The sequence below is a fragment of the Crocuta crocuta genome, unplaced genomic scaffold (assembly GCF_008692635.1).
Source record: "Crocuta crocuta isolate KB4526 unplaced genomic scaffold, BGI_CrCroc_1.0 scaffold477, whole genome shotgun sequence".
NCBI classification, from domain to species: Eukaryota; Metazoa; Chordata; class Mammalia; order Carnivora; family Hyaenidae; genus Crocuta; species Crocuta crocuta.
In genome coordinates, this window is record NW_027530193.1 from 1,227,601 (window position 1) to 1,252,712 (window position 25,112).

The 25,112-nt window shown below is 46.8% G+C and overlaps 1 protein-coding gene and 1 long non-coding RNA gene across 2 annotated transcripts; one reads left to right on the forward strand and one right to left on the reverse strand.

The window, feature by feature from the left end:
- The first annotated feature begins 303 nt into the window (after positions 1 to 303).
- Positions 304 to 2,629, forward strand: LOC144232423 (uncharacterized). The gene is made up of 3 exons (XR_013335387.1): positions 304 to 390; positions 1,065 to 1,226; positions 2,474 to 2,629. It is a non-coding gene; the product is annotated as an uncharacterized LOC144232423 (long non-coding RNA).
- Positions 2,630 to 22,402: 19,773 nt separating this feature from the next.
- On the reverse strand, positions 22,403 to 24,859 carry LOC144232419 (antileukoproteinase-like). Its single transcript, XM_077765254.1, has 4 exons — positions 24,778 to 24,859; positions 23,698 to 23,859; positions 23,062 to 23,211; positions 22,403 to 22,487 (listed from the first exon to the last, which is right to left on the reverse strand). The coding sequence occupies exons 1-3, from the start codon at positions 24,857 to 24,859 to the stop codon at positions 23,063 to 23,065; spliced, it is 393 nt and encodes a 130-aa protein (XP_077621380.1). The 3' UTR covers positions 22,403 to 22,487; position 23,062.
- Positions 24,860 to 25,112: the final 253 nt, after the last annotated feature.

Below are 25,112 nucleotides of genomic sequence, written 5' to 3' on the forward strand. Positions count from 1 at the left end.
TTTGTAATGTCCTTCTGCTGCGCCCTGTGCTCTCCCCTCGTGGCCCCTCCCCCGCTCCACTCCAAAGGCAGGTGGTTCCAGAATGGCTTCCTGATCAGCCTGGTGACACCTCCCCCTCTGTTCTACACATTTCCCTTTCCAGGGAAAGGACCATCACTACAATAGGGTTACTGTCCTCCCCTGAATGCCCTGCTTACAGACAGCAGCTGGGAGGGCCAGGGGCAGGTCCGGAGGGACCACACTCTCAGGCAGAGGTATAAAGGGAGAGACTGCCTCTGGCCACCACAGACCCACCTGCAGTCACTATGAAACCCAGAAGCCTCATCACCTTCCTGGTGCTCCTTGCCCTTGAACTCCTCACGTCCTGGGCTGCGGAAAGTACTGCCACAGGTGAGTTGGTGTCTCTCAGGCCATATCCAGGTGCCAGGGTCTGTGATGGCTCTGCATGGCAGTAGTCTCTTCCTGATAGTCCAGGGACTGACCCTGTAGCCACGTTTCCAGAGGTCCGGCCCATGGCCTCTAATTTCAAGCGTCTCTCTGAAGACTTCAGCTAAGAGCTTCTGAGCATCCAGGAACCCACCTTTCGCCAGATGGGCCGTTGACTCCAACCCCCGTGTTGCTTACTTTTCTTTCTCTACAGTTCCTTCTTTACTGTTTGGTCCTTTTCTCCGTCACATCATTTCAGTCTCCATCTGTGTAATCTTCCAAAATGTTCTCTTTTTTTTCTCTTACTGTTTCTTTTTGAAAGGCCGCTCTCTCTCTATTTTCTTGCCAACTGATCCGCCATCTTTCCTTCGGGCTCCGATGAGTCGCCGCTCCTGCTAGCGTGGTCCCTCCCTCTGTACCTGCCTCCCAGTCAACCCCTGGCTGGGATGGTGAGCTCTACCCAGCTGTGCGCTGGAGCTGACTCATACTGGTTCGCAACAGCTGGAGGTTACACTTTTAAGACTCTGGCGAGACAATCCACATCACAATGGTAGGTGGAAATCAGGCACGGTGGCAGTCCAGGGTTGTGGTCATGACTCAGAACCAGCTCCTTCTTCCTCCTTTGTTCTTACCCTTAGGAAAAGCTAAGAGTGGAGCCTGCCCTGTCAGACCCCATTTCCTATGCCTTGTGTTCGAGCCTCCTGAGTGCCTGAATGACTGGGACTGTCCAAAGGAGCAGAAATGCTGTCCTAGCTATTGTAGCAACTATTGCCTGGATCCTGTAGACCCATCAAAGCAAGGTGAGGAAACAAAGTCCCGGAAGAGGGGACCAGGACACACATCTTGGAGAAACTGGTGGTGGGGGAGGGAGTTCCTTGGTATTGGGCGGGAAGGTGGGGCAGAGCCAGGGCTGACCGCTGTGCTCAGGTAGTCCGTCCACCAGTTGGTGAGCCAGGCAGCCAGCCAGTCAATCAGTTAGCCGCTCATTCGGCTAATGAGTCACTCTGTCAGACACTTACAGCGCTGGTTAGGGCACCCTTGGAAGAAAGGGGGGCTCCTTCAGGACCTGCACTGGCCTCAGTTTGGGTGCTGAGGTAGAGAGAAAGTGATTGGCATGCCTTGTTCTCACCAGTTAAAGTCAATCCTGGGAGGTGTCCATTGGTCATTGGTGAGTGTAAGGAGCCCAACCCCATAGACACCTGCCTAAATGACAGTGACTGCCTGGACAGTCTCAAATGTTGCAAGAGGCCATGTGGGAATTCATGTGTTGAGTCACTGAAAGGTAAGATCCACATCCCTACTAGGCTACGACAACCTAAACTTCCTGGTGCCCTTCCGTGTGAAGGCGGATGCTTGGCCTCTCCCTATGCATCCCTGCCACCCACCACGTAGATCCACTGCCCTGCTACACCATTCACCCCCAGCTTTCTAAACAAGAAATCCCCAGGGTCACCTATGACTGGCAGTCTGGGTCCTGGGAGGGAAGTATTACTGGAATGAGCCAGGAGGAAGGAGCCATGATACCAAAGGCAAGAATCTGATCTTTTCCTATCACCTTTGTCTCTCACTGACTGTGTGGCGGTGAGCAACTGCCTGTATCTTTCTTAGCTTCAGTGCCCCCATCTGTAAAATGGACACAGGTATATCCACTGAGATACTAAATGTAAAAATGTCTCTTAAAACTTGAAGTGCTGTGTGCGTTGAGAGAGTGTTGCCATGTTTATGGCATTGATAGGTGAAGTTACCTGGAATGGTAGGAAACCCCAGTGTGATGCCCAGGTGTAGAGGCCATTCCAGAATTATCTAGCCCAATGCCCTGATTTTACTAGAATGAAGATGGAAGTGGAGAGTTAGTGGACAACCTGGATTTGTTCTTGATTCCTAAATCAAAGGCCACCGCTGTTTTGACCATTCTAGCACTGTGTTCTCTCTCTCTTATCCCAAGGGACATATGGCCCACTGAAAAGCGGACCTTCTGGGTGGGAGGAACACAAACGTCACTGGGATTGTTCCCGTGCTGAGGCTCTGTTTTATTTTCTTTCCACAGATACGTTCTCGCCAGTTCAACAAGATTAGGACTTCTTGATATGTGTGGTTGGAGGATTCCTTTTATCCCGAAGCCAAGGAAAGAGGAAAGTGCCTTGGTGAAGGTGTGGCTTTGTGACCAAGTCCTCCATGGGGCTAGGGCTGGGCTTGTCTTATCTGTGTGTGCCCAGCAGCCAATGTGAGGCTTCGCACACAAGAGGGAAATGTTGTGTAGGCTCGTGAATAAATAAATACACTGTTTTCTCTGCATCTCTGTCTTCCTTGACTCATGGTGTCTGGTCTAGGGTATGATGGGTGAGGTGAAGAATAACAGGTCTCCAACTGTGTGGTTTTATCCCCCAAGCTAGGAAGTGGAAAAGAAGTGAACATTTCAGAGCCAAGCAGATATGGCTAAGTCCTGCATCTAGGGGCGCCTGGGTGACTTAGTTGGGCACCTGAATCTTGATTTAGGCTCAGGTCATGATCAGGTCCCATGGTAGGCTCTGCATGGAGCATGGAGCCTGCTTGGGATTCCCTCTCCCTGGCTCCTTGCCCCTCTTCCTTGCTCTCTCTCTCTCTCTCTCTCTCTCTCTCTCAAATAAAATTTAAAAAGAAGGAATCCTGCATCTGTACATTACTGGCTCTGTAATTCAAGGCAAATTTGTGGGACTTTGTCCCACTGAGCCTCAGTTTTGTCATCTGTAACATGGGGAGAATAATAGCAGTTCAAATTCCATAAAGTTATGAGGATGGGAGGTATAATACATGAAATGAGTAACCCAGTGACTGTCCCCTAATGACAGGAAGGGATGAAAGGCTGCTCGCAAATGGTGGGTTCCTGGCACCTCAGCGGCACTTGAGCCCCACTCCCCAGCTGGCTGCAGACATTCTGCAGCCCGCCCTCAAGCCATCAGGCTGAGAGGATCTTTCTCTGGAAGAACTGAACTACTCCAGAGCAGAGATTCTGGAGCAATAGAGAGATGGTACTGAAGATAACTAACGTCAGTGATCACCTGTATCCACGGCATCTGCGTTTCCCTGTGTACACAGCTAGGCTGTTTTTCACCTCCCTTTTCAAGTTGAGTGTAGCCAGTGACTGAGCTCTGGTCAGTGAAAAGAGAGTGGGAGTGATGTGTTCCCGTCCTGGACCAGGTCCGTAAAACTCTCTCGCCGTCTGCTGGCGTCATGGAGAGGATGTCAAGGACCTGAAGGAAGGAGCCTGGGATCCGGAATTTCTGTGTGGATCACGGCCTGTCCTCCCCACTTGCTTAGGACTATGACACGAGCAAGAAATAAATTTGTACTGGGTTAAGGCACTGAGATTTGGAATTTGTGTGTTACGTGAATCGTACAGTTTCTTTTTTATTTAATTTTTTTTTTAATTTCTAGGAGAGAGAGAGAGAGAGACAGTGTGAGCAGGGGAGGGTCAGAGAGAGAGGGAGTCACAGACTGAAACAGGCTCCAGGCTCTGAGCTGGCAGTCAGCACGGAGCCCGACGTGGGGCTCGAACCCACAAACCGTGAGATCATGACCTAAGCAAAAGTCGGACGCTTAACCGACTAAGCCACCCAGGCGCCCCTGAATCGTAGTTTCTGACCGCTGTTTGGAGGCCGTTTTCAGCCCGCTGGATGGCCTTGCTTCATTTCCTGCCTTTGAGTTCTTCGTAATGTTTCATTTCATCATAGATCCCATATGAAAGTGCTTCTGGTCCATCTCTGGGTGGGGCTCGGGGTGGGAAGGAAGTGAGAAGAAGCTGAAACTTCAGTTTGCACTCTCTGGCCAGGCTGTCAGTCGCAGGTGAGACTCTTCCCTGATGCAACATTATGTGTGACCGGCGTTAGATGTTTTCACCAGGCATTTCCATCTGTAACCACGCTGAGCTGCTGGAGGAGAGTCAGGTGTTCACCCCCTTGCTCTCTTAGACTGCGCAGTGCCTTCCCCGGCTCCTGCTTTAGGGGCCAGGCTTTTTGGAGTATCCCTGTGGATCGTCCCTAGAACTCTGGAGGCTTCCCCCAGTGTTCCTTCCTTTCTTCGCAGCTCTTTTCAAATCCTTTTCCTTTTTTATGCAATCCCCTTCTCTGTGCTACTATGTCTCCTTTTCCTGGAGTATATCAGCCCCCACTACAGGAGTATCATGTATCAATACATTAACCACACTCTCCAGTCCACTAAATAGCAAGTAACTTTCTCACATGTTTCTGGTGTTTGGTGGGGAAGCATGGGACTCAGATTTCATTGTCTGTGGATTCTGTGTATCCAGAGGGCTGATGGTCTAGAAGAGGGAGAGAACAATCTTTGGGGGGTGGATAAGGGAGAAAGGTTGCAATCTTTCACCCTGGCTCAAGCTCGCCTGAGAGTGAACAGCTAATCTAAAATCAAATATCTAGACCACAAAATTAATCTGAATTTTCCCCTGAAAATCTCTTGAGGTTTGTATGAAGGAATCTGGCCTTATTACGTGGGGTCTATTAATTCTGACCTTATTACACTAAGAGAGCGTCTGCCCCTCCAGCATCCGGATTCATTTTGAGCTTGCCCTACACTGACCGACAGCTGTGTGCTCAAGTCACTTCTTTCCAGTCCCCTGGGTTTTCCCACTCTTAAGAAGAGGATGGGGGGGAAAATCTTCTCTCATCCTGACTCTTTTCAAATAGATCTCCTTTCATGGAAGTTAGGGGTATCCCTTTCTTTCAGCCTAAACGAAACTTGACTCAGTCTCTGGAGGTATAGGCGGCAGGGGCATTGAGAAATCACCTGGCCAGGCTTCAGGCACTATGGTTGTCCCTAGACCTGCTGTTGACTCAGTGTGTGACATTGGACATGGCCTCTCATTTGTGTAATGAAGGGTTGGTTCAGCTGACTTTCAATGCCCCACATCGTTCTGCTGTTTTACAAACTAATGATTCATAGAAGCACCTTGGCGGGAAAGCCCCAACGGGAGAGGCCGCCCCATCTTTTTCCAGGGGCTCCCCCAACCTCTTGGCCTCACCTCAGCCTCGTCTCCTCTGGTTGCTGTGGCCAGCTTCCAGGACACCTGCTTGCCTTGTGATTGTGACTTATGAGTGTCCCAATTAGCCACAACTAGAAAGTCAGAGGCGATCTGTCTAGTAATACATTCTTAGAGGACAGATGAGGAAACTGAGCCCCAAAGAGACGATGTGCCTGAGATCACGCAGCAAGTCAGTGGTGGAACTCAAAGCCCCACATTCTTTTTCTTTATTTTCCAGTTTATTGTTTTCAGATGATACAGTGGATGCTGTGGTGTGCCGTCCAGATCCTCCCATGGGACTGAGGCGCCCATGCCTTTGGGTGCTGGGATGATTGGCTGCTGATGCTCACAGCTGAGTCCCTCCCTGGGAATTTCTCCGGCCAGAGTGAGCTGCTACATTCAAGAGTAACACCCCATTCCCAGGGGCTACCTGTATCTGCTGACTGGTTGATGTTGGGACACAAAGGCCTAACTCCCCGGTTCGATCAGGGACACCTCTGAAGGACCCTTGTGGCTCCTGATCTTCCCGTGGGATAAGCTGAGCCCCCGTTTTAACTGCATCACAAATGCCCTTGTCTTTCTACCCAGACTCGCTTCTTCTACTTCTCCCAGCTGCTGCTCCTCAGAATGCCCCCTGTAAACCTCGTGTACGTAAATCTCTGCCTCTGACACATTTCCAAGGGCATCTGACCTAAGGAAGATTATAAAAAGGCACCACTGCCAAAACATTCATTAAAGTTAAAAAAAAAAAACAAACAAACAAAAAACTCCACTGTGAAGGACAATGTCAAAAGAATGAGAAGACCAGCCACAGACTGGGAGAAAATATTTGCAAAAGACACATCTGATAAAGGATCGTTACATAAAATATACAAAGAACTCTTTAAAACTCAACAACAAGGGAAAAAGCCCAACTCAACAACAAGAAAACAACCAGATTAAAAAATGGGTCAAGGAGCTGAACAGACACCTTACCAAAGAAGATATACCAAAGGCAAACAAGCATATGACAAGGTGCTCCACATCATATGTCCTCAGGGAAATGCAAATAAAAATAACAATGAGATACTCTCTACATCTATTAGAATGGCTGAAATCTGGAACGCTGACAACATTAAATGCTGGTAAGGGTGTGGAGCGATAGGAACTCCCATATATTGCTGGTGGGAATGCAAAATGGTTCAGCCACTTTGGAAGGCAATTTGACAGTTTCTTACAAAACTAAATACACTTTTATCATATGACTAGGCAGTCATGCTCCTTGATATTTACCCAATGGACCAGAAAACTTATGTCCACACAAAGGAACCACACCAGGATGTTAATATCACTTATATTCGTAGCTGCCCAAATTTGCAAGCAACCAAGATATCCTTCCGTAAGTGAATGGATAAATAAACCGTGGTACCTCCAGACAATGGGATATTATTCTGAAGAATGAACCGCCAAGCCATGGAAAGACAGGCAATAAATGTAAATACATATTACTAAGTGAAAGAAGCCAATCTGAAAAGGTTATGTGTTGTATGATTCCAACTATATGACATTCCGGGAAAGGCAAAACTAGGGAGAAAATAAAAAGATCAGAGGTTGCCAGGGATTGGGGACAGGAAATAAAGAGGTGGAGGGATTTTTAGAGCATTGAAATGACTCTGTATAATACTATAATGATGCATATATGTCATTATACATTTATCCAAACCTGTGGAATGTATAACACCAAGAGTGAACCCTAACATAAACTATGGACTCCAGGTGACTGTGATATGTCGACCCAGGTCCATGGATTGTAACAAATGTACCACTCTAGTGGGGGGTGTTGATGGTGGGGGAAGCTCTGCACATGCGGGGGAGGAGGTTACAGGAAATCTCTGTCCCTGTCTCTTAATTTTGCTGTGAATCTGAAACTGCTCTTAAAAAAAACCTACCTTAAAAAAAAAAAGAATTAGAGAATCAAATATAATTTCTGAACGCTTTCAATATTTTTAATTCACTGATAAGAGTTTCATTTCTTAAATGTTTATTTATTTGTTCTGAGAGAGAGAGAGAGAGCACGTGAGGGAGGGGCAGGGAGAGAGAGAGAAAGAGAATCCCAAGCAGGCTCTGCGCTGTCAGCAGACATGGGGCTCTATCTCATGAACTGTGAGATCATGACCTGAGCCAAAATCAAGAGTTAGACGCTTAACCAACTGAGCCACCCAGGCACCCCAAGAGTTTCATTTTTTTAAAGTAATCATTATCCAAACAATTGGAGAAGAAAAGTAGAAAGACAAAGAGCTGAGCGACACTTGTGCAGCACGTTCTGTGTGTAACCTGGAAATTCCTCTCTTTTCAGGGTTCAGCCTTCTCCCCCCATGAGGTAATGTGTGGGCACAGCCCGGTACTGTACTCCCTGCATCTGGGGTCCTCAGTCTGGAAAGGGTGCAGCAGGATGGTCTCAGAAGGAGGTCTTGGGCATTCCAAGTTTCCGCAAACGATCCAGAGTGGGCATTAACATAACATGGTTAGTCTTCTTTCAGCACTCCATCTGCTGTGACTTGCAGGTAATCTTTATTTTCCCAGTGTCCAGTGAGTATTGTTTGGATCAGATGACAGATGGGTTAACAATACACACGTCCTGAAGCATGAACAAGTCACAGATAATGTACAGTCTAACTCTACACAGAGAAAAGAGAAACATTTTCCTAAAAATTTTTCCATAATTTGTAAAGCTATCCTCCCCGCAAAGGAGCTATTATTGAATGTTATTTCACAAAACATTCTCTTTGTTCCTTTCAAACTGTGACTGTTGCAATCTATGGGGAATTGGAAACAGTTTATACAGAAAACAAGTCAAGGCTTTCAGAGGACTATGTGTACAGACCGACAGGGCACCTGCCCCCTCCTGGCTCCCAGTCTGGAGGAGGGATGTGGTTTGTTCTTTCTGATTCAAGTGCATTTTTTTTCCTTGAATGCAATTACGTCTGATGTGCCATTTCAGATCCTCTTTTCTGCTTTACATGATAACACAATCCCCCAGTGTTATGCAAGCTTCATAGATAACACAATCTTCACGACAGCAGGGCCATGTCGCTCTGCTCTATCAACCGTTTGCACAGCATGTACTTGGCAATGGACAGGAATCCATGGTTCACCTGAACTCAGCTAATGGCCACATTGTTCACCTCAAGGCTGTGTCCATCATTCCCGTACCTCCACTGGACAAACCACTTGTTCCCAGTTCTTGGTTTCTATTAAAGATGACGTGTCCATGTAAATCACTGTAGGTGAATCATGTTTTCTTTATTTCAGATTTTTGTGTGAGGACAGATGTCTGGAAGGGCAATGTACTGGGTCAAAGGGTATGGATATTTTTAAGGCTTTCAACACAAATCGTCCCCACTCTCTGCTCCCTGCAAGATCTTTATGAAAATCAAATGAGACAGAGGATATAAATGATTGTGTTAGGAACTTAGAGGTGTCTGGCATATAGCCAGCATTCGAGAAATTATTGCCCACCTTTAAAAAAGAGACACATCACATTTATAGACAGAGGTGCACAAGTGTGCCTGCAAACATACAGATCTGTCCTACAAATGCACCCATCCGCCTGGTACTGACCTTCTTGCCCCATAAAGTGTATGCTTTCCTGGGAATCTACAAACGGGCATACCAGGCTGGTCAAATACTAATGTGAACAAGAACCACACAAAATGCAGATTTGGGGGCACCTGGGTGGCTCAGTCGGTTAAGCACCTGACGTCAACTCAGGTCATGATCTCATGGTTCGTGAGTTTGAGCACCGCATTGGGCTCTGCACTCACAGCTCAGAGCCTGGAGCCTGGTTTGGATTCTCTCTCTCTCTCTCTCTCTCTCTCTCTCTCTTTCTCTGCCCCTCCCCCCTGCTCACACTCTGTCTCTCTCAAAAATAAATAGGGGCGCCTGGGTGGCTTAGTTGGTTGAGCATCCGACTTTGGCTCAGGTCATGATCTCATGGTTCGTGAGTTTGAGCACCGCATTGGGCTCTGCACTCACAGCTCAGAGCCTGGAGCCTCGTTTGGATTCTCTCTCTCTCTCTCTCTCTCTCTCTCTCTCTCTCTCTCTCTCTCTCTCTCTCCCTCTCTCTCTGACCCTCCCCTGCTCATGCTGCCTCTCTCTCTCAGAAATAAATAAATAAACAAACAAAAATTTTTTTTTAAAGCAGATTCTGTTGCAGTGGGTCTTGGATGGGGCCTGAGCTGCCGTATCTCCGAAGCATTCAGCTATGCCGATGCTGCTGGCCGGGTGGCTGCCTCTTGGGTGGCAAGCAGACATGCCAGAAAGACACAACGGGCACCTAGAAACACACATGTAGGCATCTGTAAAAACCCCCACGTGGGCATGAATTTACAATTTCTCAGAAATACACTAGGAAACAGGAGTCAGACTTCCAAGGTCACAGGTCCATGCCCGATGGAAACAATCTGTTAGCACCTACCCAGAACCTAGGAAAAGCTATGCTCTGTGAGTTTGTTGGGGCTGCATTGAAACATCTGCTCGTCCTTGCCAAGGGAGGAGGGAATGAATACAAGCAGGGGNGAAGGACAGGACAGGACAATCGGGACCGTCTTTCCCTGAAATAAGTGCTGTTCCCATGAAACATGGCGTGGATTCCTCCCGAAATGTCAGATCCCACCTCTCTGGGATCGGAGCCTTCCCTTCCTCAGATCCAAGCCTTCAGTAGCAATTAGCTCCTCACCTACCCCAGCCTCTCAGCTGCCCCAGGGTCAGAAAGGCAGGCAGCATCAGGAACAGGGGCACTTGGTACTGTGGCTCTGGTTCTGTCCTACGCTTGATGTCCCGTGAACACGTGGGCGAGACCCTGCCCTTTTTGGAGCTCTGGTCTCTCCACCTTCACACCAGGGTGCGACCCATCACCATCGCTGACCGATTTCTTACCTCCTTCTGCTACCCTCAACTCAGACACTCTGCACGTCTGCGTTTCGTTCAGTTGATATTCCAGGGATCACGTGATCCAGCCTTGGCAGCGCATTCACGGGGAAACTGAGACCCTTCAAGAAGAAAGTGCTAGTCCATGTTTTTGGAACCCGTGCCCCTCCTCTCAGTTGATCTTACAGTCCCAGCCAGCAAATTCCCCTAAGGCGAGTTTGTCTGATGAAGAAGCCAGCTCCAGCTCCAGCTCCTGTTTAGGACATCGAGACAACTTCCCACGTGACAGAATACATTCAGGCACTCAGGAGAGTGTCTGCATTCTCTCTGACGGGGTGTGGATGCCTACTTCAGAGATTTTCCATATTCTTCTGTTCAGTTCTTTCATTGTCTGATGTATTTCTGCTTTCTAATACTTCCAATGTACAAACTTGATATATAATTTGCCAATACACTCATAATACCTAGGCATACTTGAATTAATCTGTTGTAAAATACAGCACAGGGAGAAAAGTGCCTAAAGTATAAATATACAATGTAATGAATTGTTATAAAGCAAACCCCATGTAAGCACAGCTCAGATGCAGATGACATGCATTGCAAATATCTTCTCCCAGCTGTGGTTTGCCTTTTCATTTTCTTAACAGTATCTTTTGTTAAACAGAAATTTTAAATGTATCGTAGTTAAACTTGTCGGTCTTCTTTATAGTTAGTGTTTTTGTGTTCTCTTTAGATAATCTTTGTCTAGACTGAAGTCATGAAAATATTACCCTCCATTACATTCTAAAATCTTTTCGGTTTTGCTTTTTAAATTAAGGCTATAACCCAGCTGAAATTGATTTTGCATGTGATGAGAGGTAGTGATCAAGTTTCTCTTCTTTTTCTTTTTTAGAAATACGGGTATGTCTATGGGTATCTGTCCCAGTGGCATTTATCAAAAAGACTCTCTTTTCCCTGCAAGACAGCCTGTGACATAAATCAGCCTCCTGTATGTATGTAGGGAACTACCTGGGGGCTCTTTATCTTATTCTGTTTGTGCTGAGTTTCAATTTACTGCCTCTCAGTTCCAAATCCATCCTTCATTGCTGGCTTGTCACAGGGCAACATTTCTCCCCTGCCAGCTTGCATGCTGTGCCAGTAGTGGGCGCAGGACAGGCGTTGGAGGAGGAAGGGGCTTCTCTTCCTGGTTCAGATGTGCTTTCCTGTCTCCTGCTCCTGGTTTGCTGCCCTAGTGTGTGGTGCTGTGACCAGAGAGAGAACCTATTCCGAGTTCAGTTTCGGCTGCTTGCTGCTCAAAAATCAATACTCGAGAGACAAGTGATGGTGAGAAAGGAATGGTTTCTTTATTCGGGAAGCTGGCAACCTGCGAAGATGGTGGGCTAACATCTCAAAGACCATCTTCCCTGTCCAGGGGAAGCCGGAGTGTCGTAAAGGGGAAGGCATGCAAAGGGGAAGAGAAGCAGGAGCCCGGGCCGTTACTCACATGTGAAGACGACCCTGAACACACTTGCTGACGTCAGCAGCAGCTGTTTTTGAATGCGGCCCTGCCTTATCTTCTGGGAAAGTTTGGTCCTTCACTCCTCAAGGCCAGTGGTCTGCAAGTCTCAAGGGAAGTGAGTTCTGTTACAGACCGAGGGGCTTAGGTGAAGCGACAGGTGCATGAGCTTGAAGCAAGTTAGCCCTCAGGTGGGTAGGAGTGCTGTTACAGCAGCACTGGCGGAGCTCACCCAGCAGGTGTGTTCAGTGGAACCCCACACAGGAAGCTCCCAGAATTCCGTGGCCGACCCGGCAGACTTCTTAGGCATGAGCCTGCAGGTGCCCCAGCGTGTGCTTCATGACTCCCTGGTTCAACAGCACCCCCAGCAGGCAGCTTCTCAGCGCCTGTCTCCAGCACCCTAGTTAGCCTCTCCGCCCAACCCCCAAGCTGGGACTGCTCAACAGCTCTGGTCTTAGACAATCCAGCCACTTGTCCCCCAACCAACAGGTTGCCACCACACCCTCTCCGGTGAGTATGAATCCTAACCTTGGAGAGGACTTACTCTCCTGAAAGTTTGTCCCTTCCTTGACTGCTCTTCCTCAGCTCTAGGGTTTTCTTTAGCCTGCTCTTTCATTCCTTTTTATTCCCTGTAACCATTAATAATATTCATATTAAATATGCCCTGTATATTTAATACAGAATACTGTATTCTTTCTGTCTTCTCACTGGATGCTAATGTATCATTGGTCTGTGAGTCTAGCCTTGGCCAATATCACACTATTTTATTTACTCTTACTTTATAAAAATATTAATTTGTGGAGTATTTCTGCCTTATTCCTATATTCTTCTTCAAGGATATGCCTTTGTTATTTTTGTTCTTTTGCTTTGCCAAATAAACTTTTAAAATAGCTTTACAAGATACACACACATGCAAGCAAACAAAACAATGAAAACCTGTTGGGATTTTTATTGGGATTGCATTGACTCTATAAAGAAATGTGGGGAGAAAGTACACCTTTACAGTATTAGGGTCTCCAATTTATGAATATGGTATATCTCTCTACTTAGATCTTCTTTCATTTTTCTCAATAAACTTTTACCATTTTCTACATAGAGATCATGCATATCTAAGTTTTATCTCTACTGATTTGATTTTTTTTCCTGCTACTGTAAGAAGTTTCGTTTTCAAGTTTTTCCTCCTGGAATATAGAAATATAATTAATTTTTTCAACACTTGATTTTTAGAAATACTGATTTTGTACTCAGAGAACTTGATAAACTTTCCTGTTAATTTTAGTAACTTATCTGTAGGTATTTTTGGATTTTTGTCATTATCCTTTTGGATAGTGACACTTTTATATCTTTTTCCTTTCCAATTCTTATAACTTTTATTTCATTCAGTCCCAGGGTACTGGCTGAACATCTGATAAACAGTGTTGAAAGAAATGATGATATCATGCATCTTTGTTTTGTTTTGCCTTGGGGCGCCTGGGTGGCTCAGTCTCTTAAGCATTCAACTTCATCTCAGGTCATGACCTCAAGGTTCATGAGTTCAAGCCCTGCATCAGGCTCTCTGCTGACAGCTTGGAGCCTAGAGCTGCTTCGGATTCTGTGCCTCCCTGTCTCTCTCTGTCCTTCCCCTGCTTGTACCCTCTCTCTCTCTCTCTCTCAAAAACAAATAAACCAAAAAAAAGTCTTCAGCATTTTGCTATAAGTACGATTGCTATAGGGTTTTGTAACAGATACCCTTTATCAGCTTAAAGAAGTTCCCATCTGTTCCTAGTTTGCTAAGAGTCTTACGATGAATGGCCACTGAATTTTTATTAAGTGCATTTTCTGCAACTATGGAGAAGATCACATGACTTCCTCCCTTATTATGTTACAGTGAAAAGTTACACTGATCACTTTTCTACTGCAAAAACCACTTTCTATTACTTGGATAAACACAGCTAGATCATTACCCTTTGTGTAGATTGTTTCATTCTGTTTGCTGATGTTTTAAGATTTTTTCCCCCATGTTCATCAATGAAAGTGGCCTGTAATTTCCTTTTCATGGTATTCTTGCTGCACACTGGTACTAAGGTTATGCTGCTTAGTGAAATTCCCCACAGAAGGGGAGTTTGGGCTTGGAAGAAACTGACAGGGTGTCCGGGTGGGTCAGGCGTTAAGAATCTGACCCGTTCAGGTCATGATCTCATGGTTCGTGAGTATGAGTCTCACATCGGGTGAGCATGAGCCCACTTCCGATAGAAACGTGAGCTCTGCTTCTCTCTCTCTCCCCCCCCCCATCTCCCTCTCCGTCTGTCTCTGTCCCTTGCTCACTTGCGCCCCCTCTCTACCTCTCAAAAAAAAATCGGTGACAAATCTGGAGAAGAGTTATATGGATAGACCTCTCTGAATAGGCAAAAAAAAAAAAAAAAAAAAAAAAAAANGTGAAGCTATTTGTGTCCTATGTGAATGCTCATCAGACGGTGACCTCAATAGGAAGATTTTAATCATCAAGTAAATAGCATGATCTGTTCTGTGGATATTATTCAGCCTCTTCCCTCGGTCACCCCTGTATTGCCCTATGGACTCATGCCCGGGAGGCTCAACGTGGCCACACGGCGCCGGTTGAGGTTATGCATGGGCTCAGTACCATGGTCTCCAGACATCAAGACTACCCTGACTATGGCTGTCGCTGGATGCCCCGTCTGCCAGCAGCAGAGACCAACGCTGATCCCTGATATAGAGCTATTCCGCAGCATGACCAGCCAGTACTTGGTGGGAGGTTGATTACATCAGATCACTTTCAACATGGAAGGGGCAACATTTCGTTCTTACTGGAATGTCACTTAACTCTGGACATGGATTTGACTTCCCTGCATGTGATGCTTCTGCCCAAACTACCATCCATGTGCTTACAGAATGCCTTCTCCACCATCATGGTATTCCGCACAACATTGCTTTTTTTTTTTTTTTCTGATAGAGACAATGAGAGAGCATGCGCACACAGAAGGGGAGGGACAGAGGGAGAGAGAGACAGAATCTTAAGCAGGTTCCATGCCCAGCCCAGAGCCTGATGTGAGGCTCAACCCTACAACTATGAGATTACAACTTGAGCTGAAATCAAGAGTCAGATGCCCAGCCAACTGAGCCACCCAGGCGCCCCACACATAGCATTGCTTCTGACCAAGGACCTCACTTCATAGCCAAAGAAGTATGGCAATGGGCAACTGTTGGTGGAATTCACTGATCTTACCATGTTCCCCGCCCTGAAGTTGCTGGCTTCAAGTGGAGTGGCCTTTTGAAGACTCAGTTATAGTGTCAGCTAGGTGGCAATACTTTGCGAGGCTGGGGCAAGGTTCTCCGGAAGGCTGTACAGAATCTCGATCAGTTTCTAATATATGATGCAGCCTCTCCCATAGCCAGGATTCATAGGTTCAGAATCAAGAGGTGGAAATGGGGGTGGTACGACTCATTATCATCCCTAGTCACCCATTAGCAAAATTTTTTTAATATAATTTATTGTCAAATGGGTTTCCATACAACACCCAGTGCTCATCCCAACAAGTGCCCTCCTCAATGCCCATCACCCACTTTCCCCTCTTCCCCACCCCCCATCAACCCTCAGTTTGTTCTCAGTATTTAAGAGTCTCTCATGGTTTGCCTCCCTCCCTCTCTGTAACTTTTTCCCCCCTTCCCCCCCCCCATGGTCTTCTGTTAAGTTTCTCAAGATCCACATATGAGTGAAAACATATGGTATCTGTTTTTCTCTGACTGACTTATTTCATGTAGGATGATACCCTCCAGTTCCATCCACGTTGCTGCAAATGGCAGGATTTCATTCTTTCTCATTGCTGAGTGGTATTCCATTGTATCTATAAACCACATCTTCTTTATCCATTCGCCAGTTGATGGATATTTAGGTTCTTTCCATAATTTGGCTAGTGTTGAAAGTGCTCCATTAACAAACTTCTTCCTTCCCGTCCCCATGATTCTGTGTGCCATTGGCCCAGAGGGAGAAATGTTTCCAGCAGGAGACACAATGCTGATTCCATTAACAGGAAGTTAAGACTGCCAGCTGCTCACTTGGGGCTCCTCACATCTCTAAGTCAACAGGCAAGAAGAGAGTTACAGTGTTGGCCAGGGTGATTGATCCTGACTTCCAAGGGGAAATTGGAGTACTTTCCCACAATGGAAGTAAGGAAGAGTATGTCTGGAATACAGGGGATTTCTTAGGACACCTCTTAATATTTTTTTAATGTTTTATTTATTTCTAGGAGAGAGAGAGAGAGACAGCGTGAGCAGGGGAGGGTCAGAGAGAGAGGGAGACACAGACTCCGAAATAGGCTCCAGGCTCTGAGCTGGCAGTCAGCACAGAGCCCGACGCGGGGCTCGAACCCACGAACCGCGAGATCATGACCCAAGTGAAAGTCGGACGCCCAACCGACCAAGCCACCCAGGTGCCCCAGGGCACCTCTTAATATTGTCATGTTCTGTGAGTAAGATCATTAGAAAACTACAACAACCCAATCCAAGCAAGGCTACTAGTGGCCCAGATCCTTCAAGAATGAAGGTTTGGGTCATCCTGTTAGGTGACCAAGAACTACAATCAGCTGGGGCACTTGCTGAAGACAAAGGAATATAGAATGAATAGTGGAACAGGGTAGTTATAAATACCAGCTACAACCATGTGACCAGTTGCAGAAGTGAGGACCATAATTGTCATGACATTTCCTCCTTATTTTGATATGAATACATTTGTGTGTGTTTTCTTTCTTCTGTCTATCTTATTACCTTATCGTGTAACATAAGCTGTATAGACTTTATATCATAGTATTTGTTGATTTTACATTATAGTATTTAGATTACCAGATATCAAGGAGGCGATCAACTGTCACTCAAGGACTTTACCTCCTCTTTTGGGAAGGAGTTCATGTGTTTTTGGTTGTACAAAGAATAACTATATCATGTTTGGCAGAACTATAACCTTGTTATTGTCTTACTTTGGAGACTAAGTATGTTTTAAGGAGATGCAAATGCCCAAGTTGACATGGTCTGGGCTTGTGGGTAATTTCTTGGGTCAACTTAACTGGCCACAAAATGCCCAGATTAAACATTATGTCTGGGGGGGCGCCTGGGTGGCTTAGTCGGTTAAGCGTCCGACTTTCGCTTAGGTCATGATCTCGCAGTTGGTGGGCTCGAGCCCCGCGTCGGGCTCTGTGCTGACTGCCAGCTCAGAGCCTGGAGCCTATTTCGGAGTCTGTGTCTCCCTCTCTCTCTGACCCTCCCCTGCTCACGCTATCTCTCTCTCTCCTAGAAATAAATAAAAACATTAAAAAAAAAAAAGAACAACATTATGTCTGCGTATGTCTGTGAGGATGTTTCCAGATGACATTAACAATTGAATCTGTGGACTCAGTAAAGTAGAATCCCCTCCCCATTGTGGGTGGGCCCCATTCGATCCACTGAGAGCCTGAATAGAACAAAAGATGGAGGAAGAAGGAATAACCCACACCTTTTATTCTTGCCTCATTGTTTAAGTTGGAAACTCTCACTTCATTTTCTCCTGCTGTTGGACTGGAATTTACACCATCATCTCCCCTGTTCTTAAGCCTTCAGACAGGAACTGTATTATGCCACAGACTTTCCCCGTCTTCAGCTTGCAGACGGCAGATTATGGGATTTAGCCTCCATAACTATGCAAGCCAATTCCTCATCTTAAAGGAATGAAAGAAAAAAAGAAGAGAAGAAGGAAGGAAGGAAGGAAGGAAGGAAGGAAGGAACTTCCTGGTTCTGTTTCTCTGGCAAACCTGGCTAATACATTATGTTAAAGGTTACTGTTAAATTCAGTAAAGGTTGTGTGAACTTAAAAAAAATAATAAAGCCAATCACTTTCATTATTAATTCGAGTTTTGCCCTAAGCAAATGTAAAAATTCCTCTTTGTTGTATAACAATTTTCACAAATGCACAGATTTCCTTCCAGATATTCTGTTCTGTTCCATTAAGCTATTTGTTTATTCTTGTAGCAACATTATATTCCATTAATTATTATAATCAGGGGGTGTCTGGGTGACTCAGTTGGTTGAGCACCTGACTCTTGATTTCGGGTCAGGTCATGATCCCAAGGGTTGTGGGATTGAGCCCTACATTGGGTTCCATGTTGAGTGTGAAACCTGCTGAAGTTTCTTCCTCTGTCTCTGTCTCTCTCTCTCTCTCTCGGGGCATCTGGGTGGCTCAGTCAGTTAAGTGTCTCTTGATCTTGGCTCAGGTCATGATCTCATGATTTAGTTAGTAAGATTGAGCCCTGTGTCCAGCTCTACACTAACAGTGCAGAGCCTACTTGGGATTCTCTCTATCCCTCTCTCTCTCTCTGCCCCTCCCTTACTCTCTCTCTCATTCTCTCTCTAAAAAATAGATAAACATTTAAAATTTTTTAAATGTTTATTTCTTTCTCCCCCTCTCCCTGCTCCTTTTCTCTCTCTACAATTATAATAACAATAACAATAACAATAATAATAATATAATCAATAACATTTTGATGCCTAGTCTGGATGACTCCTAGTATTGTTTAAAAAACATTCTTGGTTCTTCTGGAAACTTTCTACTAATATATTAACTATAGGATCACTTTGTCAAGTTGTTTTTTAAAAAAATTGTTAGGGGCAGCTGGGTGGTTCAGTCCAGTAAGCCTCCAACTCTTGACTTTGGCTCAGGTCATGATCTCATAGATCATGAGTTCAAGACCCAAGTCAGGCTCCACTATAACAGCACAGAGCCTGCTTGGGATTCTCTCTCCCTCCCTCTCTGTTTGCCTCTCCCCCACTTGCACTCATGCACACTCTCTCTCTCTCTTTCTCAAAATAAATAAATAAACTTAACAAATCATGTTGGAATTTTCATTATAGTTACATCGAATTTATAAAATGATCCTTTAATGAGTTATAATCTTGACCTTAATGAGTCTTCCCACACATAAACATTTCTTCTCTGTTTATTCAGTTCTTATTTTAGACCTTCAACAAATTTCTTCCTTAATCCACAAGGTCCAGCATAATTTTTAGATCCATTCCCAGGTGTATTGTAGGGTTTATTTCTTTGATTAATTGTCTCTACCTTCTATTATTTCTGATTCATTATGAATAATGGGAGAAATGTTGTAAAATTTCATACATCAAGGTTGTAGATCCAGCAACTCTGAGGAAATTCATCAACTTTATTGAATGTCTTCAATTGTTATGTAGGAAATGACACTAGGCACAAATAATGACAATTTAGTATCTCTTTCCACCCTTACATACCTTAACCCCTGATCTCATCTCACTGCATGGGTTGCTCTATTTCATTTACCATTGAAAATTACGATGATCCTTATTCTGTTTCTGACTTTAGTGACAGCATCTCTGAAAGTCAGCTAAATGTAGGTTTTGGTACAGTTTCAGGTAGGTTTCCTGGTTTTTTTTTTTAATAGTTTATTGTCAAGTTGATTTCCATATAACATCCAGTGCTCATCCCCACAAGTGCCCTCCTCCATGCCCATCNTGGGTTTTTGTTTTGTTTTTAGTTAATTTCTGTCCTTTCATTTCTATTCCTTTTTTAGTTTTTTAAAAAGTGTTTATTTATTTGTTTTGAGAGACACGGGGGGGGGGGGGCTCATATACATGCACCCAGGGGAGGGGCAGACAGAGAGGGAGAGGCTCCACACTGTCAGCCCAGAGCCCAACATGGGGCTCAAACTCCCAAACTGTGAGATGATGACCTGAGCCAAGAGCTGGATGCTTAACTGACTGAACCACCCAGGTGCACCTCATTCCTAGTCTTAATTTTATTTTTTTTTAATGTTTTTTTATTTATTTCTAGGAGAGAGAAAGAGCGTGAGCAGGGGAGGGTCAGAGAGAGAGGCAGTCACAGACTCTGATACAGGCTCCAGGCTCTGAGCTGGCAGTCAGCACAGAGCCGGACGCGGGGCTCGAACCCACGAACCGCGAGATCATGACCTAAGCGAAAGTCCGACGCTTAACCGACTAAGCCACCCAGGCGCCCCTCTATTCTTTTTTGTATGTTTTTTTTTTTTAATTTATTTCTAGGAGAGAGAGAGAGAGAGAGAGAGAGAGAGAGCGTGAGCAGGGGAGGGTCAGAAAGAGAGGGAGTCACAGACTGAAATAAGCTCCAGGCTCTGAGCTGGCAGTCAGCACAGAGCCGGACGCGGGGCTCGAACCCACGAACCGCGAGATCATGACCTAAGCGAAAGTCGGACGCTTAACCGACTAAGCCACCCAGGCGCCCCAGATTCTTAATTTTAATAAAGAATTCATGGTGAACCTCTTTGAAAGCTCTTCAAACTTCCATGAATTTTAAGTTTTAACATTTTATTTAGGATGTTCCCAACTTTGTTCAGAGAAAATGACATTGCCTTATAATTATCTTTTCTTCTAGTGTCCATGTTTGGTTGCTACTAGTAGCAGATTTTCACTGACCTCATTGTATTAAACATCTATTGCTGTCAAACAAATTGCTCCCAAACTTAGCACCTTAAAATCATAAACATTATCTCACAGTTGGAGGGTCAGGAAGCCAGGAGTAGCTTCACTGGATGATTCTAAGTCAGGGTCTGTCACAAGGTTATAATCGAGCTGTGTGCTGGGTCTACAGTCATTTCAAGACTAGACTGGGGTGGGGGACACTGGGTGGCTCAGTCGGTTAAGTATGTGATTGCAGCTCAAGTCATAATCTCATGGTTCCTGGGTTCGAGCCCTGCATTGGGCGCTGGCAGTGCAGAGCCTGCTTGAGATTCTCACTCTTTCTTCTCTCTCTGTCCCTCCCCTCCCTGCTCATGCTTTTTCTCTCTCTCTCTCAAAAAAAAAAAAAAAAAGACTAGACTTAGCTTAGTCCAAAGAACACGCTCCCTCACCTGTTCATTGGTGAGTCTCAGTTCCCCCCAGGCTGTTGGCCAGATTCGTCATTTCCTTACATGATGGGCCAGGCCACAGATGGCTGAATGTCTTCGTGACCTGGCAACTGAGTTCTGCCGGAGCAGGTGATCAGAGAGAGGGCCCGTGCTCCCCAGATGGAAGGTGCCATCTTTTACCCATCCCATCTCATCAGGACATAACAGTCTCTCACTCTGCAATAACGTATTTGTCACATGGACCCACCGTGCAAAAACACGGAAGGGCCCACACAAGGGTGCAAATCCTAAGAGGTGAGGGTTACCAAGAGGCAACTGGGGGGGGGGCTGCCACCCCACTCACAATATAAATAAAATGATGCTTCTTCTTTCCCTTCTTCCCTGAAAGTTAATTTAATACATTCAGTTGCTGCTCTTGGAACATTGGTTGTACGTAGTATGTGGAATGTTCTTTCTGGATCACTGACATTTTCCAGGAAAGGACTGAATGATAATTGTGTTTTGTCCTTCTTCTATGTCACTATCCAACCAAGTGCGCTGCTTCCTTTAGAGTCCAAAGAGCCCAGAGAAACAGTGAACACAGTTGCCCTGAGTTCTGGAAGTCCAGCTCCTCTTATTCTTTCTGCTCTACGGGGTCAAGAACAACGTCACCCCGACGTGGGGCTGGCCAGCAGCTGCCGTAACGGGCCGCCGTGTTAATACTCTCATCGTGGGGAAAGGCAGCCTCTCGCATGCTCCCCCCACTCAGCTGCCTAAGAATGGCTTTGGACTTGGAATGCTTATTTACCAAGAGATAAGGCGCTCACAAGCCCGTGACGGCTTCTCGCCTTCCGTGGGAGCATCTTTCCCCGTTTCAAGCTTCAGTGTGGGCTCCTGTGTCCTGTTAACGTGCGTGTGCCAGAGCCTCTGGCCAACCCCACTGCCGTCTGTCATCCCTGGGGAGGGAATGGGCATCTTTCTGTGTCAGGAGAGGGGTGGAGGTGGGAGGGCGGTAAATTGCCCTGCACCACTAGCTCCTGGGAGACACTTGCAGGCCATGATAAGGAAGTGGAGGTCCAAGGTGGAAGGCGACCTTGCTGTGTCTTTTCTAAGTAAAGAACCCAGTGCTTGACCCCATTGTGCTTTTGTGGGAGACTCCAACACCAAGATGCAATGGGCAGAAGTGTTTGGAATCCTCTCTCAGGGCTGACAATCAGTGTGTGTTGTTGCTCAGTGCTTATTTTAAGATAGAAGAAATAGTGCCTTGGGAGAGAAGGGAAATTACAAGAAGCTCAAAATGATCTCAGAATGCAAGTATCCATATTTTTTGAGGCTGCTCTGGCCTGAGAACGTTGCTATTCGTTTCATGGACATTGTGGACCCCAATGCTCCAAATGCACTTACTGCTTTGCAGCTGAAGAAATGACGAGGTACAAGATAAAGTCATGTGTCCAAAATCGCAGAACTGGTGTTTTGAGACTCATGATCTCCATTCATGTCTGTCGGGCCCTGAAGCCCCTCCCTTCCATTCTGCACGTACCCGAGGGAGGCCTCATAGCCACACACTCCCTCACCACGTCCAACCTGCCTCGCCGGCCCCCCCAACAAACCACAGAAGCGCATGGAGACAATGACATATGCTCGTTTATTTATTCACCAATTTATTCACCAAGACTTTCCCCCAAAGAGATGTTGGTGGTAGAACCAAGCCTTCACCATGAGGTGCCCCAGTGATCCAAGTCCCAGGCCCCAGATAGGAATCCAGAGCCTCTTCCAAATGGCAGGAATCGGGCTACGAGAGAAAAATCATATCAGGGCTTCAGTACAGGAACCAGACAAATTACCTCCCTGATCTTCCGCCAAGAAACTTCCCTGAGACAAAGAAAATAGCAAAGTGATGATACAGTCGAAAGAGTCTTGGTCGGGAGACTGAGTTCAAGTCTCACTTTTATTACAGAACTCTAGACTCAGAGCATTAGCCTATATTAGCCTCAAAAGCCACTGATCCTTTGGGCTTTGACCCTAGACAATATGCTGGAGATCATCTTAATAATAAATTCTTCACGCACACAGGGCTTGGCAAAGCACTTTCATTACATCCATTTCACAGATAAGGAGACTGAGACTCTGACTTGCAGGGGGCCCTCTCTCAGAGCGGCTGGAATAGAAGCAAAGCCGCGAGAGATGCTATGGAAATCCTGGCCCTGGGGCCTGGGGAGTGGTGCCCTTGAAGGACAAGGGGGCCAGGCAGAGGCTGTCCTGGGGGAGAGCTCAGGAGTCCCCCTGCTCACATGCCAGGGCCGCCAGAGGCTTGGGAAAGAAAGGACTGGTGGCAGGGAATAGGTGGGCCCCGGGCCCCTCCTTACCTTATTCAGGTTCCACGCAGGACATCCCGCACAGGCCCCTACAGCACTTGAAGTCACCCACACACTGACGGTCTGTCTCACAGTGGTTGCGGGGATTGAGGATCAGACACTGGCCGTTGACCAGAGGACACCTGCCAGGCTTCAGCCCCACTGGTGAGAGTGAAGCCACAGGTCAGAGGCTTTGTGCCTCGGGCACCACCCCCTGGACCCAGCCCCAGCCCAGGCGCACAGGGAGAATGCTCTCTTCTCCATCTGCAGCACCTCTTCTTCCTTCCCAGGGCCTCTGTACCCCCTGACGGCAGGATCTGGATCTCCTCTCACATTGGGGCCCCTTGTCCATGGAGGTGACCAGTTGTCCAGTGCGGACTGGATGGGTGGCTACCAACGGCCTGCTTACCTGAACGACCGGGTGACTATAGACCGAAAAACTGACCTCCCAACAGACTGGCTGCTTCACCAGCCCTGTGAGTAAATTGCCATCTGGGGCAGTGTGACTCCCTGACCGGCTGACAAACTTGGCTCAACAGTTCCTGGGGAGGAGGAGACCCGGCAGGACCCACACCCAGTCCTGTCCCCGAGGTGCCGCATTCTCAGGCTCACCCCTTTCCCTTGAGCCCCCCCTCCCCGCCTCCTCACTTGGGTTGGGGATGCTGACGGGGTTCACACATCTGATTCCGCAAATATCAGAGCAACATATCTGCCTCCCCGGACACTGCCAGTCACTCTGGCACTCAGGGGTCCCAAATGCCTCCAAGCATCGGCCAGGTTTTAGAGGCGGGCAGGTTCCAGCCTTCAACGCTGTTGGAGAGAATGTCGAGAGTTAAGGAAGGACCGGGGCGCTAAGTAACCATCATGACTCCTGGATAAAGCACCACTCCCCATGAGGGACCATCCCCCAAGTGACTGTCCCCAAAGTCCAGAGGGAAATGCCTGCCTGACCTCTGTGAAGAGTGACAGGCTTGATGAAACCACACACACGGGAGGAAAAAGTCACAGATCCTGGAAAAGGACAAAGGGCTCCCAACCAATGTTTCCTGCTCTGGGGACAACAAGTCTCCATAAAGGCAAAGGAGACGGAGAGAAACAAAGGTAAATAGAGAACTCAGGCCAGGTTGAGAGGGAGAGCCAGAGGCAGAGACATAAAGACTAAAGGACAGAAGCAGAGAGACAAGGAACCAGAGAGAGCCAGAAACAGATGACTACAGATTCACAGACAGGGTAAGGAGAGAGAGAAGTAAGAAGAAAGACAGTGGGGTCTAGGCTGACCAGATACCGGTAAAAGAACACAGCCCAGGGACTCCTGGGTGGCTCAGTCGGTTAAGCGTCCAACTTTGGCTCAGGTCATGATCTCGCGGTTCATGGGTTCAAGCCCCGCATTGGGCTCTGTGCTGACAGCTCAGAGCCTGGAGCCTGCTTCAGATTCTATGTCTCCTTCTCTCTCTGTCCCTCCCCTACTTGTGCTCTCTCTCTCTCGCTCCAAAGTAAATAAATAAACATTTTAAAAGATTAAAAAAGAAAAGAAAAGAAAAAAAAGAACACAGCCCAATGCTCAGAAGCCCACAGAGTCCTTGGAGCCCAGATGGACGTGAACCCCCACCCTCAAGGAGGTCTCCTGAAACTAAGCTGAAAGATCAAAGTGTCTAGAAGGAGACATCCCCACAGCCCCAGGAGCCACCACTCTGCAGCCGAGATTGTGTCAGGATGGCTCCAACTCACAATTTCTGGCACCTTCCGCAGTCCAAGGTACCAGGCTGCCCAGGGCAAGAAGCACGAGGGGGAAGAGGCCGCTGCACTGCATTGTGAGGGTAGGGGTGGCTCTGAACGTCAACACCAAATCTCAATTTTTATATCTTCACTAGTGGGTGTGGCCCCAGCAGAATTTCCTTGGCCCCTCCCAGTTGCAATTGCACACGCAAGAAGCTGGGTGAAGTCCAGCCATGCTGGTACCACGGAAACAGGTTCTTTCCTGACCCAGGCTAGACTGCGAGGCGAACGGAGTAACCACCAGGGAAGAAATGCAAGAGGCTGGCCTGGAAGCTGTCTTCAGGCTG

Coding starts and splice junctions, on each gene's coding strand:
- LOC144232419 (XM_077765254.1), bottom strand. CDS start 24,859: ATGCAGTGCAGCGGCCTCTTCCCCCTCGTGCTTCTTGCCCTGGGCAGC. Junction 23,860..24,777: donor TGCGGAAGGTGCCAGAAATT/GTGAGTTGGAGC, acceptor TCTCTCCAACAG/CGTTGAAGGCTGGAACCTGC. Junction 23,212..23,697: donor CGTCAGCATCCCCAACCCAA/GTGAGGAGGCGG, acceptor CACTCTCACCAG/TGGGGCTGAAGCCTGGCAGG.